The sequence below is a fragment of the Arctopsyche grandis genome, chromosome 5, assembly GCF_051622035.1.
Source record: "Arctopsyche grandis isolate Sample6627 chromosome 5, ASM5162203v2, whole genome shotgun sequence".
Taxonomy (NCBI): Eukaryota; Metazoa; Arthropoda; class Insecta; order Trichoptera; family Hydropsychidae; genus Arctopsyche; species Arctopsyche grandis.
The window spans coordinates 17,066,698-17,078,611 of NC_135359.1; the positions used below are offsets into that span (position 1 = coordinate 17,066,698).

An 11,914-nucleotide genomic window follows, 5' to 3' on the forward strand; every position below is an offset into this window, starting at 1 on the left:
TCGTATGATACATCTTATATAATATATATAATGTAGAACTTGTGGCACAAACCATACACAAGAATCGTGTATTTCTTTAAATTTATTTCAAAGGAATTTAAGTAATGGTCTTAAAATCTACAATTATTGCATTGGGGTTGCTTAGTGAATTTTATTATGTATCATAAAATCCACCAAACTTCATAAATTATATTATAAATATTAACATATGTACATACATACGCGTGTATGTACTTTATATACATAATACTATTATAAAGTAAAAATCTGAAGGCTAATTTCACAACGTATGTACATAGATGTTCATTTTTTTCAAATAATAATAATTTATGACAACAAAATCCAGATCATCTTTCCATCAAAATAGTAACGCCTAATTTGATCTTTATTCTTTGGTATATGTTTAAAAAATCCTAATCGCTATCTAATATCTGCACTATTGTTGGTAACGTAAGCATGATGCATAGCCCATATTGAAAGGGGTCTCATATATCCTACTGATCTATAATTTCCGTTTTCGTATATGGCTTCTGGCGTTTCGAAGTTCATGCCCAATCGTTCCGAAAGCGTGTTGTAAAGTCCGCCGGCTGTTTTGAAAGCTTCTTCCATCATTCCTTCATGAATCATCAATGCCGCCAGGCCGTAAGTGACACCTGTCCAGGCTTCCTTGCTTTGAATTGACGAGTTATCAACATGTCCTGGTTTATCGGCAGTTCCAGGCACAAATCCATTTACAGCTCCCATTTGACCACCTCCAAACTGCATAACATTATGATCAAATATAGTTTTTAGAGCAGATTTAACATTTTCTTTAGGAAATACCGAGTACTGGTAGCCACAAGCTCTCAAGTACCACTGACCGCATAGCTGATCGGCCATTATAATTTTATTATTCTCGTCGAATTCATAAAACTTTCCATTCCACAGTTTCTTCTCAAATGAAGATTTACCTTTGTCTAACATACTTTTAAATAATTTAATGTCATCTTGAATTCCTAATAAAGCTGCCATTGTTTGCATGCATTGCAATGCCGCTAACCATAATCCACCACAATAAGCGCTGTAACAATCCACATTATTATATTTACGATATAATGAACAATATCTCGTTAAAAGGAGGAAAAATATTTACCTCGTTCCAGTCATGACCCATATGTCATATGTTTGATCGGCAGTTCCCGTATTCTCGATCATTCCGTCTCCGTCTTTATCCCATGTAAGTATTGTGTCTATAAGTTTACGGCAAACAGGATACATATCGTTCAAATATTGTTCTGAATCAAATACTTCAGTTTCGTATTCCGCCATCAGTTCACCGTAATGGCTGGTTTGACTGCTCAAAACGAATGGATTTGAGTTTTGACGCAAAATACTGCCATGTTTAACATAGGTCATATCTTCATCCATATAATCATTGCTACTGATGCTTACATATTTAACTCTTGGTTTATTTGGCTTAGACTCACTCTCGGAATGTTTGCACATTCCATTGAGAGGTTTAATTTTGCTTTGCATATTATTTTTACTTATATTGTCAAATACTCTATCAACATTCTGATTTGTAGATCTGGAGTAAAGATCTTCGTTTTCATCAACATCCTCATCGATGTATTCTAAAGACTGGTATCTGTCCAAATTGTCTTGTTGCTGCTTGATGGATTTCAAAAATGTTATATCTCTAAATACTTGTAGAATAAATTTCAGATTTAAATCTCTCCATTCGCTTACATCATGAATGTTATATGCATTGTGAAGTATAAAAGGTTCTTCATCTACAATAAGAATGTATAATAGAATATGGTTCGGAATAAAGCTTCATCTTAATAAAATAAGTCAGTACCTGGATCGCCTAAATCATGAGGAACACTATTTATCACTTTTCGTTCACTAGATTTTCCACAAGATAAATATTTCCTGTTTTTAGAGATTGATTTTAAAGTAGTTTCTTTAAATTGATATTGTAAAGATACCTGTAATATTTTTATAAAAATTGAGACATTTTGTTACGAGCAATTATGTATTGATTGAGATAAGCAAATATGTTACTTGTAAATTTGGCCATAATTGGGTTAATGCAAAAGAAGCATAAAAGTGAACATCATATGTGTTGTACATTCTATATTCGTGTCCTTCAAGATATGCAAATATACCATAGAGCCACCTACCGATACAGATGGAATATTTGTAATAAAATTATTAAAACGCTTAATACATTTGATTTTCTGATATATGTATGTATGTATGTTTGTACCTAGGATCGTCTCTTGGATATTGATCCGACACATCAAACCAAACTGTCCCCCCATCTGAGATATAGTAAAGTTCGTTCATTAAGGCACTTTTATACCAATCAGGAAGATTTCTATAAAAATAAAATCAAAGTGATACTCTTTATAAAACAGTTCCATGTCTTTTATATTTGAGCATATCTATCTATTCATACTTGTCTTCTAAAATAGGCTTTTGCCATTCGTTTATATCCTGCTCCCATTTTTTGTATGAAATAATAGAATATGAAGCAATGCTCGGTCCAGCTATACCTTCATTGCCAAAAAATTTTGTGTAATACCTGAAAAATCACAAAACAAGTGAATGTATTGAATTCTTAAAATTTATGTGTTTTATTTATTTTTTTCTTCATTCAAGCAAACCTTACTACCAAAAGCGGAATGAAATTAAATTTAATATCTCTGTTGACTGTTGGCAAAAACTGTAACATCGACAAAAATCCTCTATATATTATTTTGTTTTAACAAAAGTTTATTCAATTTTATGTACATAATACAAATTTGTAAATATTACAATTATTGCCAAAGTTGAAGCAGATTACGCTTTTGTTTACTCCCTGTTATGTGTTAAAATCATACTATAATACGTGACTGAAACTATTTATTATTTACTGAAATTGCATTTCAGAATTCTTTTACCTGTTATAAGTTCGCGTTTTATTGCCAAAGTGAACTACCGGCATATCCCACACCAAGCAAAATTCAAGCTTGTCTCTACAACCTGCTTCTAGTATAGTTTGACTAGATAATCCCATGGCATTGGCTAACACAAATAAAATTGTCCATTATATAACGTTTATAGTAAAAAATTAATCACAATAAAAACAAAGTATATTTTTTTATTTAACTTATTATCAGTAAATTTATATTAACTCACTATGGACCATAAACACATACATATGCTGTATTTTTAATGAAACTTCATTGAAAGGCCGTCAACACAGCGTGTGTTTTTAAATCATACAAACTTCAATTCATATATATCATATCAGCATATCTTCAGCCAAAATATCGATAAATAAATAAAAAAAAAAAAAACATATTTAAGGAGTTGATCGATAATATTCCAAAATAATAATTCAGAAAAGATTTCAAATCCCCAAACATTAAAATTGACTTATTATTTTCTCGCCTAGCTTACGTATTTCTCAAATTGAATCATTCATTCAAATGAATAACACAATAATCTATAAGACAGATATAGTTTATAACATGAAAATATATTGAAATGTAAATAAACGTTATACACAATTGAATGTTGACAACAATCAAGAAATACAAAAACAACTGTGAAGAAGCTGTATTCCAATTTTCAATTGAATTGATACAAAGGTTTAGGAGTTATGTTAAATTTACAAAACTTATTAATTCAGGTCCATAATGAGTTAACGTGCTGAATCCATAACAAAATTTTATATAAAAATTATGTATGCATCGGTAATTTTCTTAAAGAAAAATTACACAGCATTTTTAAAGTAAAAAATCGCGAATCATAAAATTCTAATGGGTTATTAGTATGTAGAATTGTGTGTATTGTTAATTATAAAATAAATATGCATATACATTATACTAGATGTAATTCACATAAGAATTGTCAGACGCTTAAATAAGTAATTTATTACCAATTACATGATAAATTCATACAGTAATGATGAATTGTAGTATTGAAAGTACATATGTACAAACATATATAATTTGCCCAAGGCTGCAAAATTTTATTATTCATTGAGTTTGACAATTTCTAGGTAGTCTGTTACATACCTATCACCCAAAACTACATCTTTACTTTATAACTCAACCTTAAGGAACTCAAATATTATACTAACGAGGATATTTGTCAGCGGGTATTTCATTGGGCATAGCTCGTCCTTTTGATTTCAACGTTTCCCACAAAGATTCGGAAGATCTTTTAGTGTTGAATTTACAAAATCCATCAACAGAAGAGTCGTGAGATTGTTTTTTTTTGGAAATTGTAAACGTGCAAGGCATATCAGAAATTTTTTGCTCCATTGTTACACCGCATGTGTGGTTATCAGAATATCGTTCAAAATTCACGTTATCTAAAAATAATTACACATCAGATTACCTATAAATAGATAATATTACATATGTATGAAAATACATTAACAGTTTTATATACCATCGTTTCTTTTTTTGGTTGAATTTGACATAGTACGAAATGTAAACGTTATACTGACGGTTCGAGATTCGGAGCAAACATTTATAACATCCCAAACAAAAACAGCAGATGGAAGACTAGTATCCTGTCAAAGGGGAATGATTATTTAACTTTTACATAACGATAGAATGTGATATTTATATAAATAATGAAACCTTATAATTATGTGGAATCACAGGTGATATTTGTTTGCATATAAGTTTGACTCCATATTTTGATAAATCGTAAGTTGTCCACGCTTGAGGGTACAGAGCAGTGTATTCACAATCCTTTCCGTTTAAATTCCATTCCCAAGATGCAGGAGATTTCTTTGGTTTTCTGAAATTGAATAGATACATGTGAGTAAAAGTCATTGATTTGATTTAATATGAATACAGAAATACTGTCAGTTCTACAGTTACGTTGCTATAAGTCAAATTGATCATCAATTGATGAGCAATTGTGACAGTATGCTCAAGGTAATCAAGTCAAGGCAAAAATACAACATATTTATTGTATGAATAAATTATAAATTTACATGTATGTAGATAAAACACTTTGGAAAATACTGTTGTTTTTCGAATCTCTTATATTAACGATAAATTGATCTTCCGGAACTGTGACAAAATTGTATATTCCAGGTTGCAACTGAAATCGACAAAATTCTCCTTTATAGCCACGGCCAATGGAACCAGATCCGATTCCACCTAATGGACAACCTGAAAATTTTGTACATAATTTTAGGAATTGTAAAAAAGAAACACTAAAAATTTATATTATAATAAATTTACAATATGTGGCTAACCATAAATTTTTTTGGCTTCTTCCAATTTAATGAAATCCATGATGGGTTTTTTACCTCTACGTTTCATTTTACAGTAATATACAAAATATCTGAAATTTAAGAATTATTAATGAAATAGAGACAGAGTACGAGTTTACATCGTGAAAATAATTATGTTTTATCAAAAATTCTATTTGTAACACTATTAGAGATCTATCATAGATAGGGTTGCCATACGTCCCGTATATACGGGACATGTCCCATATTTCACTACTCGGTCCCGTATTACAATTTGTCCCGTATTCTCCCTAAACTTTTCTCCAAAAACAGACTGTCGATTTCTTTAACACTGCTGTGGAATAAATTGATAAGTGGTCCCAATCATTCAAAAAATTTAATGCTTTCGATTGGATGATTTTCAAGCAAGTTCCTGAATGGAGGGAAATAGAACAAACCGTTGAATATTTGCAAGTAAGGAACATCGATGTTGGAAACAATGAGCTTCTTTTCAACCAGTTAGTATATTTAAATGAAAATAATACCAACGAAAACTGGGAGACAACGCTGAAATTGAGTATGGAAGAGAAATGGCTGAAGTTTTTTAGAGATACCAAGCATATTGAACAGAAGTCATATTTAATAAAACTATGTGAGTATATATTTGCCATTCCAGCCCACAATGCCAATGTGGAGAGAATATTTTCCCTGATGTCAACACAGTGGTCGGATGAAAGAAATAAGCGGGCAGTTGAGACAGTTGAGGCAATTTTGGTTTGCCAGTACCATTTTAAAATGACTTGCGGCCAATTTTATCATCATATAAAAGAGGAAAACGATTTAATTAAAAAAGTTAAATCATCGTTAAAATACGATTGGGCTAAGAAAGACTATTTTTTTAAAATAAACTATTACCTACCTACTTTTCCATGTTTTATTTATGTAGTACTTAAATGTCCCGTATCAATGCTTGACAATTATGGCAACCCTAATCATAGAGTGAATTATGTTACAGTATCGTTAGAATAAATTGAAAATAAAATAAATTGAAAAGAATACTGAACGAAACAATTCAGCATGCAGTTTTTCCAAATTGGCTAGCATCCAATTATTTTTATACATGTATATGAAAACAGTAGTGTCGCTGAGAACACAGAAATAAAACTACGTGTGAGTCAAGAACGTAAAACCGGAAAATAATGTACACATTTAATTCTACTACACCGACAACGCTCAAGATAGATTGACCCACTGTGTCAAAAAGTCAAGCGTTCGTTATCAAATAAGTATATTTTTACATTCAATTCCGAAGATAACTTTAACTTTAAAGAATAACTTTAACACATTCACATGGAGAGTCTCAATTGAGATTTTATTTCATGCATTATGAAACACTATTTTTACTTAATCGATGAGTTAAATAAAAATAGTTTTAAAATATAGCGAAGTATAAACATTTTTTATTAAAAATTATACACCATGCATTCACATTTGATATGTTTATAAAATTGTTACAGAATGGTGGCAATGTTAATGAAAATATTATGATGTTGCATGTTTAATTTGATTATCAGCAGTAATGTCGCAAGGTAAAAATAATCATTTACAAGGACGAAGTAATCGAATGATTACATTTAATTATATAAACAGAGGAGTGGTAAACGAGTGATATGTGTGATGGTTCATGGAAGGGTTGATGAAGGATCAACGGTAATTGGATATATTTTGAAAGATATATATGTATGTAAAGTGAAAATACCGGCAGGCGAGTGGTATCATTCGTACGAAATGTTTCGCAGAAACGGATTTCTGAGGACCGGGAGAGCGAGGGTTGGTTCGATCCAGCTTCACTCGCACTCCATTTCCGTTTCCGTTTCCGTTTCCATTTCCATTTCCACTTCCACTTCCAATTCCATTCGCAATTCCATCCCCACCCCCTCTCCGGCCCTCCATCTCGACCACCGACTCGCGACTGACGACTATCGTCACGCTCGCCTCTATTTTATATACATTTTTCAATATTTTGATTTGGGGCTGCCATCACTAAAAATGTTCTTCAGAAATAAATATGTACACACATTTGAAGTCACTCTCAGTATTTGCTCTTACTTTTTACGATCGATCACAACGAGTGGATTAGATTTATTATTTTAAGAGTTAAATTCGCGTAGGTTTAATTTTGAAACTCTTTCGAATATCGATATGGGAATGCTACGGTTATACCAATGCTAACAATAATTGATCAACTTTAATCAAAAAGTAATTTAATTTCAAGCGGAGTTAAATTGCAACGTTATAAAACTAAATCGAATCACGTTGGATTATGAAGTGATACGATTATGCGAAACTATCGTCCCGTCGAAATGTGTGCAATGAAATATTTCTACCACAATAACTCATTCCGATCTGGAAATTTTCTTTACGCCCCCGCTTTGTTATATCTTTGATTATCACAAATCAATAAAAACAGCAATCCGAAAAAACAACAATGCGACCAAACAAGTATTATACTTTTCAACTCGGGTATATATTTTCGAGCGGTACACCCAATTCGATCGATTCCCGTTTTTCCGACCCGCTGAGTCTTGAAAGGGAGAAAAAACGAGTCTTTCGTAGCGCACGTGTAATATAAACACTATTTTTTTCAGTTGTTTTGAGAGGATTTCCAGAATTTGCATGTTTTTACTGTTTGTATATTTGCACAAGTCTAATTCATATATAATATATTCAATAATCCAATTATAAAGTCCAGGAATTCGAGATCTAAAACGGAAGAACAGACACTAAATTTTACTTTTCAATAGTACAAACGAGAACGAGAATAAAGTAGATTTGTGCAAACATGTAAAAAATAAAAAGTATGTAGGAGCTCTATTACACGATCGAGTTTGGGTCGCCATCCTGTGAGCCGAGGCCGATTCGACCATATTGGTTGGTCGAATCGGCCTACTTTCTTCCCGACCGTCATATTAAATAGTCGTATATTAAACCACAATGTCATTTAATTTCATTCGCCCCTATAAGTACAAACATGCAAATTTTGGAGATACCCTTAAAGAGCTGAATAGTTTAAAACGGGAAACAATGTTTATATTGTGCCCCGCCAAGATATACACACGCATTCCAAAGGATTCGATTTTTTTTCTCTTTACAGCAATGCCATTTTTGAGAGTCGGGAAAACGGGAATGGGGCATATTATACCATCAATATTATCACGCGATCCATATTGATAATGTAATCGGTCAGTATCAAGATATTTAGTAGCAAATTCGGTTGTTTTGAAATAAGTGTAGGCAGGGAAAAACAGTTGTAAGTGCAATGTTCACATCACTTTGGGTGGGTTCGGTGATTACTAGTCAAATGTGAACCGGTAACAGGATAACCGGTCGCTCTAGATCGGTCACACGTCGTCACCTGTCACATTAAAACTGGTCGCAAGAAAACTGGTCACACCCGAAAATTGGTCTCGAAAAAACTGGTCACACCCAAAGATTAAAAATTGTTCTATTTTTGGGTGTGACCAGTTTTTTCGTGACCAATTTTTGGGTGTGACCAGTTTTCTCGTGACCAATTTTTGCACGTGACCAAGTTTTCCTCCTGGTATAGGGTCGTATATTTGGAGGTCAGCCATCTGAGAATGTGGCTAATGCAGATACAATGTATTCCTATATAAGGCGGGTGATAGGTTTTGACCGTTTCCCGGCTTATGGAAACTCAATTGGGTTTTGAAGAGGATCTTTATTGCTCGATTAATATAGGTATTAAGTATTATTTTATGTATTTACGGCGAAGTAGGTAGTTGTTTCGAAGGAGTGAATCAGGGCGAGCTCTTGTAGCTCACTGGAATCTGGGGACGATGCGCTGGTTTATATAGTCGTTGATTATGCAACGCGTAGCTCAGCTGGTGAGATCACGTTCTGGAAGATTTCTACGGGGTCGAAGTCTTCCTTTGTGTGCTGTGTTTGGTGCGTAGTTAGTTGGCTCCGTGAGGGTTCCCATGTACTCGTGATTGCGTATCTGGAGCGAGTTTATGGTACTATAGGGGATGGAACGAATGAAACGACTGACTTGTTAATGCACGTTGATTTATTATGACGGCCGAAGACGAAGTGATAGTAGCAACTCTGAACACGGCCGCGTTGGTCCCAACTCACAGGAAGGTGACCGAACTCGACCATGTCATATAGCGAGCCACCACAGTGTCTTTGCCCTAGTTCGAACGGAGGTACTTCGGTCAAGGTTGACTTAACGTTTTCGAACAGGACGCGATGATGTCATCTGTGCAGCTCGAGTTCGATGGGGGAAATAGGTGATATCATCGATCTAGTTTTGTAATAGTACAAGTTGTGGTATATTCCTACACCTACATAAGCGATACTAGAATCACGATCTGTATTGATGGTAAGGGGGCGTAGGGGAACGAAACGACGGAGTGTTGTAAACACGACTGTTTATTATGACGGTCGGGAAGGAAGTGGAGCAGGGGCGAGCAACGTGGCCGAGTTGGTCCCAGTTCGCAGGATGGTGACCGAAACTCGACCATGTCGTAGAGCGCTTCATCGGTGTAATACCCCTCAATCGGTCGAATGGAGTAGATCCTTTAGGAATACACGGTAAACACGTACTACGCATTGTGAACCTACGCACCGAGGAAAAGTCGACCCCTAAAAACAGCTACAGGACGCGACCTCCAGAGAAGGGCAAGTCGACTCCTAAATACAACTGTAGGACGCGACTTCCAGAGAAAGTCAAATTGACCACCAAATAGGTGCAGGACGCGATCTACAGAGAAGGACATGTCAACCGCTAACGACCTTCGGACATTTGGATCGTATTTTGGGGGATGAACGAATGAGATGACTGGCATGTTGATGCACGTGCTTTTATTATGAGAGCCAGAGACGGAGTGCAGTAGCCACTCTGAACACGGCCGAGTTGGTCTCAACTCGCAGGAAGGTGGCCGAACTCGACCATGTCGTATAGCGAGCCGCCACAGTATATAAACCCCCCATGGTGGATTCAACAGGACAGTTCATCCAGCCACGCCACCGTGAGCACAACAAAACAGTTCGTTCAGACCTTCCACCGAAGACAAGCAACTACCCTTCTTTACTACGATTATCCTGTACTTGCTAAACACTTGCATTAACTATACAATAAAGATATTTTTCAAAACTCAACTGAGTTTCTACAGGCCGAGAAGTGGTCGAAACCAATCACCTATTTCTGTAACACTTTCTCGAGCACGGAGCGGGTATACTTATTGGGGCCGTCGACACCCACAATATTACTTACTGCGACAACACGTCTTTACGCGCGAATACAACTCTCTCGCTGGGAGAGTTACTGGCGTACAGGGATACGTTTGTTCGTTCTTCCAGGTGTGTTCGTTCCGTGGTGGGGGTCAAAGGGAACAGAATGGCTAACCTGGGATGTCTTGTAGTCTATAGCTGCCGTGCAGCTGTTGTGAAGCTGTCTCTCGGATCACCTGGTCAGTCTTCCAGCGGCTGATGCTTCTAGAGCTTTCCGGAGCGCTTGGTTACCATGGAAAAGTTAACCCGCCGAGGTTAGGAAGCTGCGTGGAGATACAGGTGACGAACTGTTGGAACTCAGGGGAGGGAGTGATGATACACTCAACCGTTCCGCTGTTATTCAACAATATGGTTGATCTCTTGATGCGTCTGCTCTGGAGACGGCTCGGGAGAGATCGAGGAGGGGGGGGGGGGGCGCCTGTGCCCCGTGACGACCGAAATGCCAATGAACGAGAATCCGCCCTCGTCTTCTTTCCCGCGGCAGGAGTGTTTCCACTCTAAAATAAGGGCTAATGTTGCTATTGATGGGACGGCTGGGAGAACGTCACGTTACATTACAATATTTTCTGTATTCAGTTCCCAACTAGCAACCACAGGTTGCTATATGAAAAATATTGTAAGTAATGTGGCGGCTCGCTTATACGACATGGTCGAGTTTGGTTGCCTTCCTGCGAGTGGGGACCAACTCGGCTGGGTTCGGAGATCCGCTACTCACTCTGCCTTCAGCTGTCATATAATAAACACGTGCATTAACATGCCAGTCGTCTCATTCGTTCATCCCCCATAGTAATATTGTCGGGGTCTACGTGACGAGCCAGAATATTGTAACGTACGCCGCGGATTAAGCGAATAGAATCCCAGAGACTGTGACCGTTCAAAGATTATTTGTAACGGATATCTGTTAAGGGATTAACTAAATGCATACCGTGAGACCGGTGTAAGTGGTTTTAGGGATTAGCGACAAGCTAAGTGCATGAAAGCTAAACAATGATTGCACTTCTCATACCGTGGGAATACATATCCGAATACGTGACTATACAGTAGGTAAACAGATTAGACGTCCTGAGAGATCTACCCCTTATAAGGCGGTACGTAAGTGATATCAGGTCATTCTGGACTTAGCAGTGACACTGCGTGTATCTCCTGAATTATCAATAAATGCTGTGAAACGACTGTTGGCTTTTTACTTGGATCCTCCACCCACCCCTACGCAACAATATTAAATCATAGAAAACACAAATATCGGAAGGCAAAGATCGAAAATCGAAAGATCAAAAAAAAAGGGTGCATGGTAAAAACGGTACATACTCACGTATATACTGACTTAATTTGTGCGAGCAGGGTACAACAGGAACAAGAGGAACAGGCTTTTCC

General features: G+C 36.1%; 1 protein-coding gene across 1 annotated transcript; it reads right to left on the minus strand.

The window, feature by feature from the left end:
- Positions 1-302: 302 nt before the first annotated feature.
- Positions 303-7,229, minus strand: LOC143911657 (non-lysosomal glucosylceramidase). The gene is made up of 13 exons (XM_077430641.1): positions 6,987-7,229; positions 5,252-5,340; positions 4,985-5,165; positions 4,623-4,785; positions 4,429-4,552; positions 4,115-4,348; positions 2,928-3,051; positions 2,444-2,569; positions 2,252-2,362; positions 2,047-2,161; positions 1,841-1,970; positions 1,133-1,772; positions 303-1,060 (listed from the first exon to the last, which is right to left on the minus strand). Exons 1-13 carry the CDS (start codon positions 7,178-7,180, stop codon positions 421-423), a joined length of 2,871 nt encoding a protein of 956 aa, XP_077286767.1. The 5' UTR covers positions 7,181-7,229; the 3' UTR covers positions 303-420.
- Positions 7,230-11,914: the final 4,685 nt, after the last annotated feature.

What these genes read in the sequence shown, in the direction of transcription:
- LOC143911657 (XM_077430641.1), bottom strand. Translation starts at nt 7,180, where the DNA reads ATGGAGGGCCGGAGAGGGGGTGGGGATGGAATTGCGAATGGAATTGGA. An exon ending in ATGATACCACTCGCCTGCCG is followed by an intron (nt 5,341 to 6,986) that starts GTATTTTCACTT and finishes CTTAAATTTCAG; the next exon opens with ATATTTTGTATATTACTGTA. An exon ending in ACCCGCTGACAAATATCCTC is followed by an intron (nt 3,052 to 4,114) that starts GTTAGTATAATA and finishes TATTTGTGTTAG; the next exon opens with CCAATGCCATGGGATTATCT.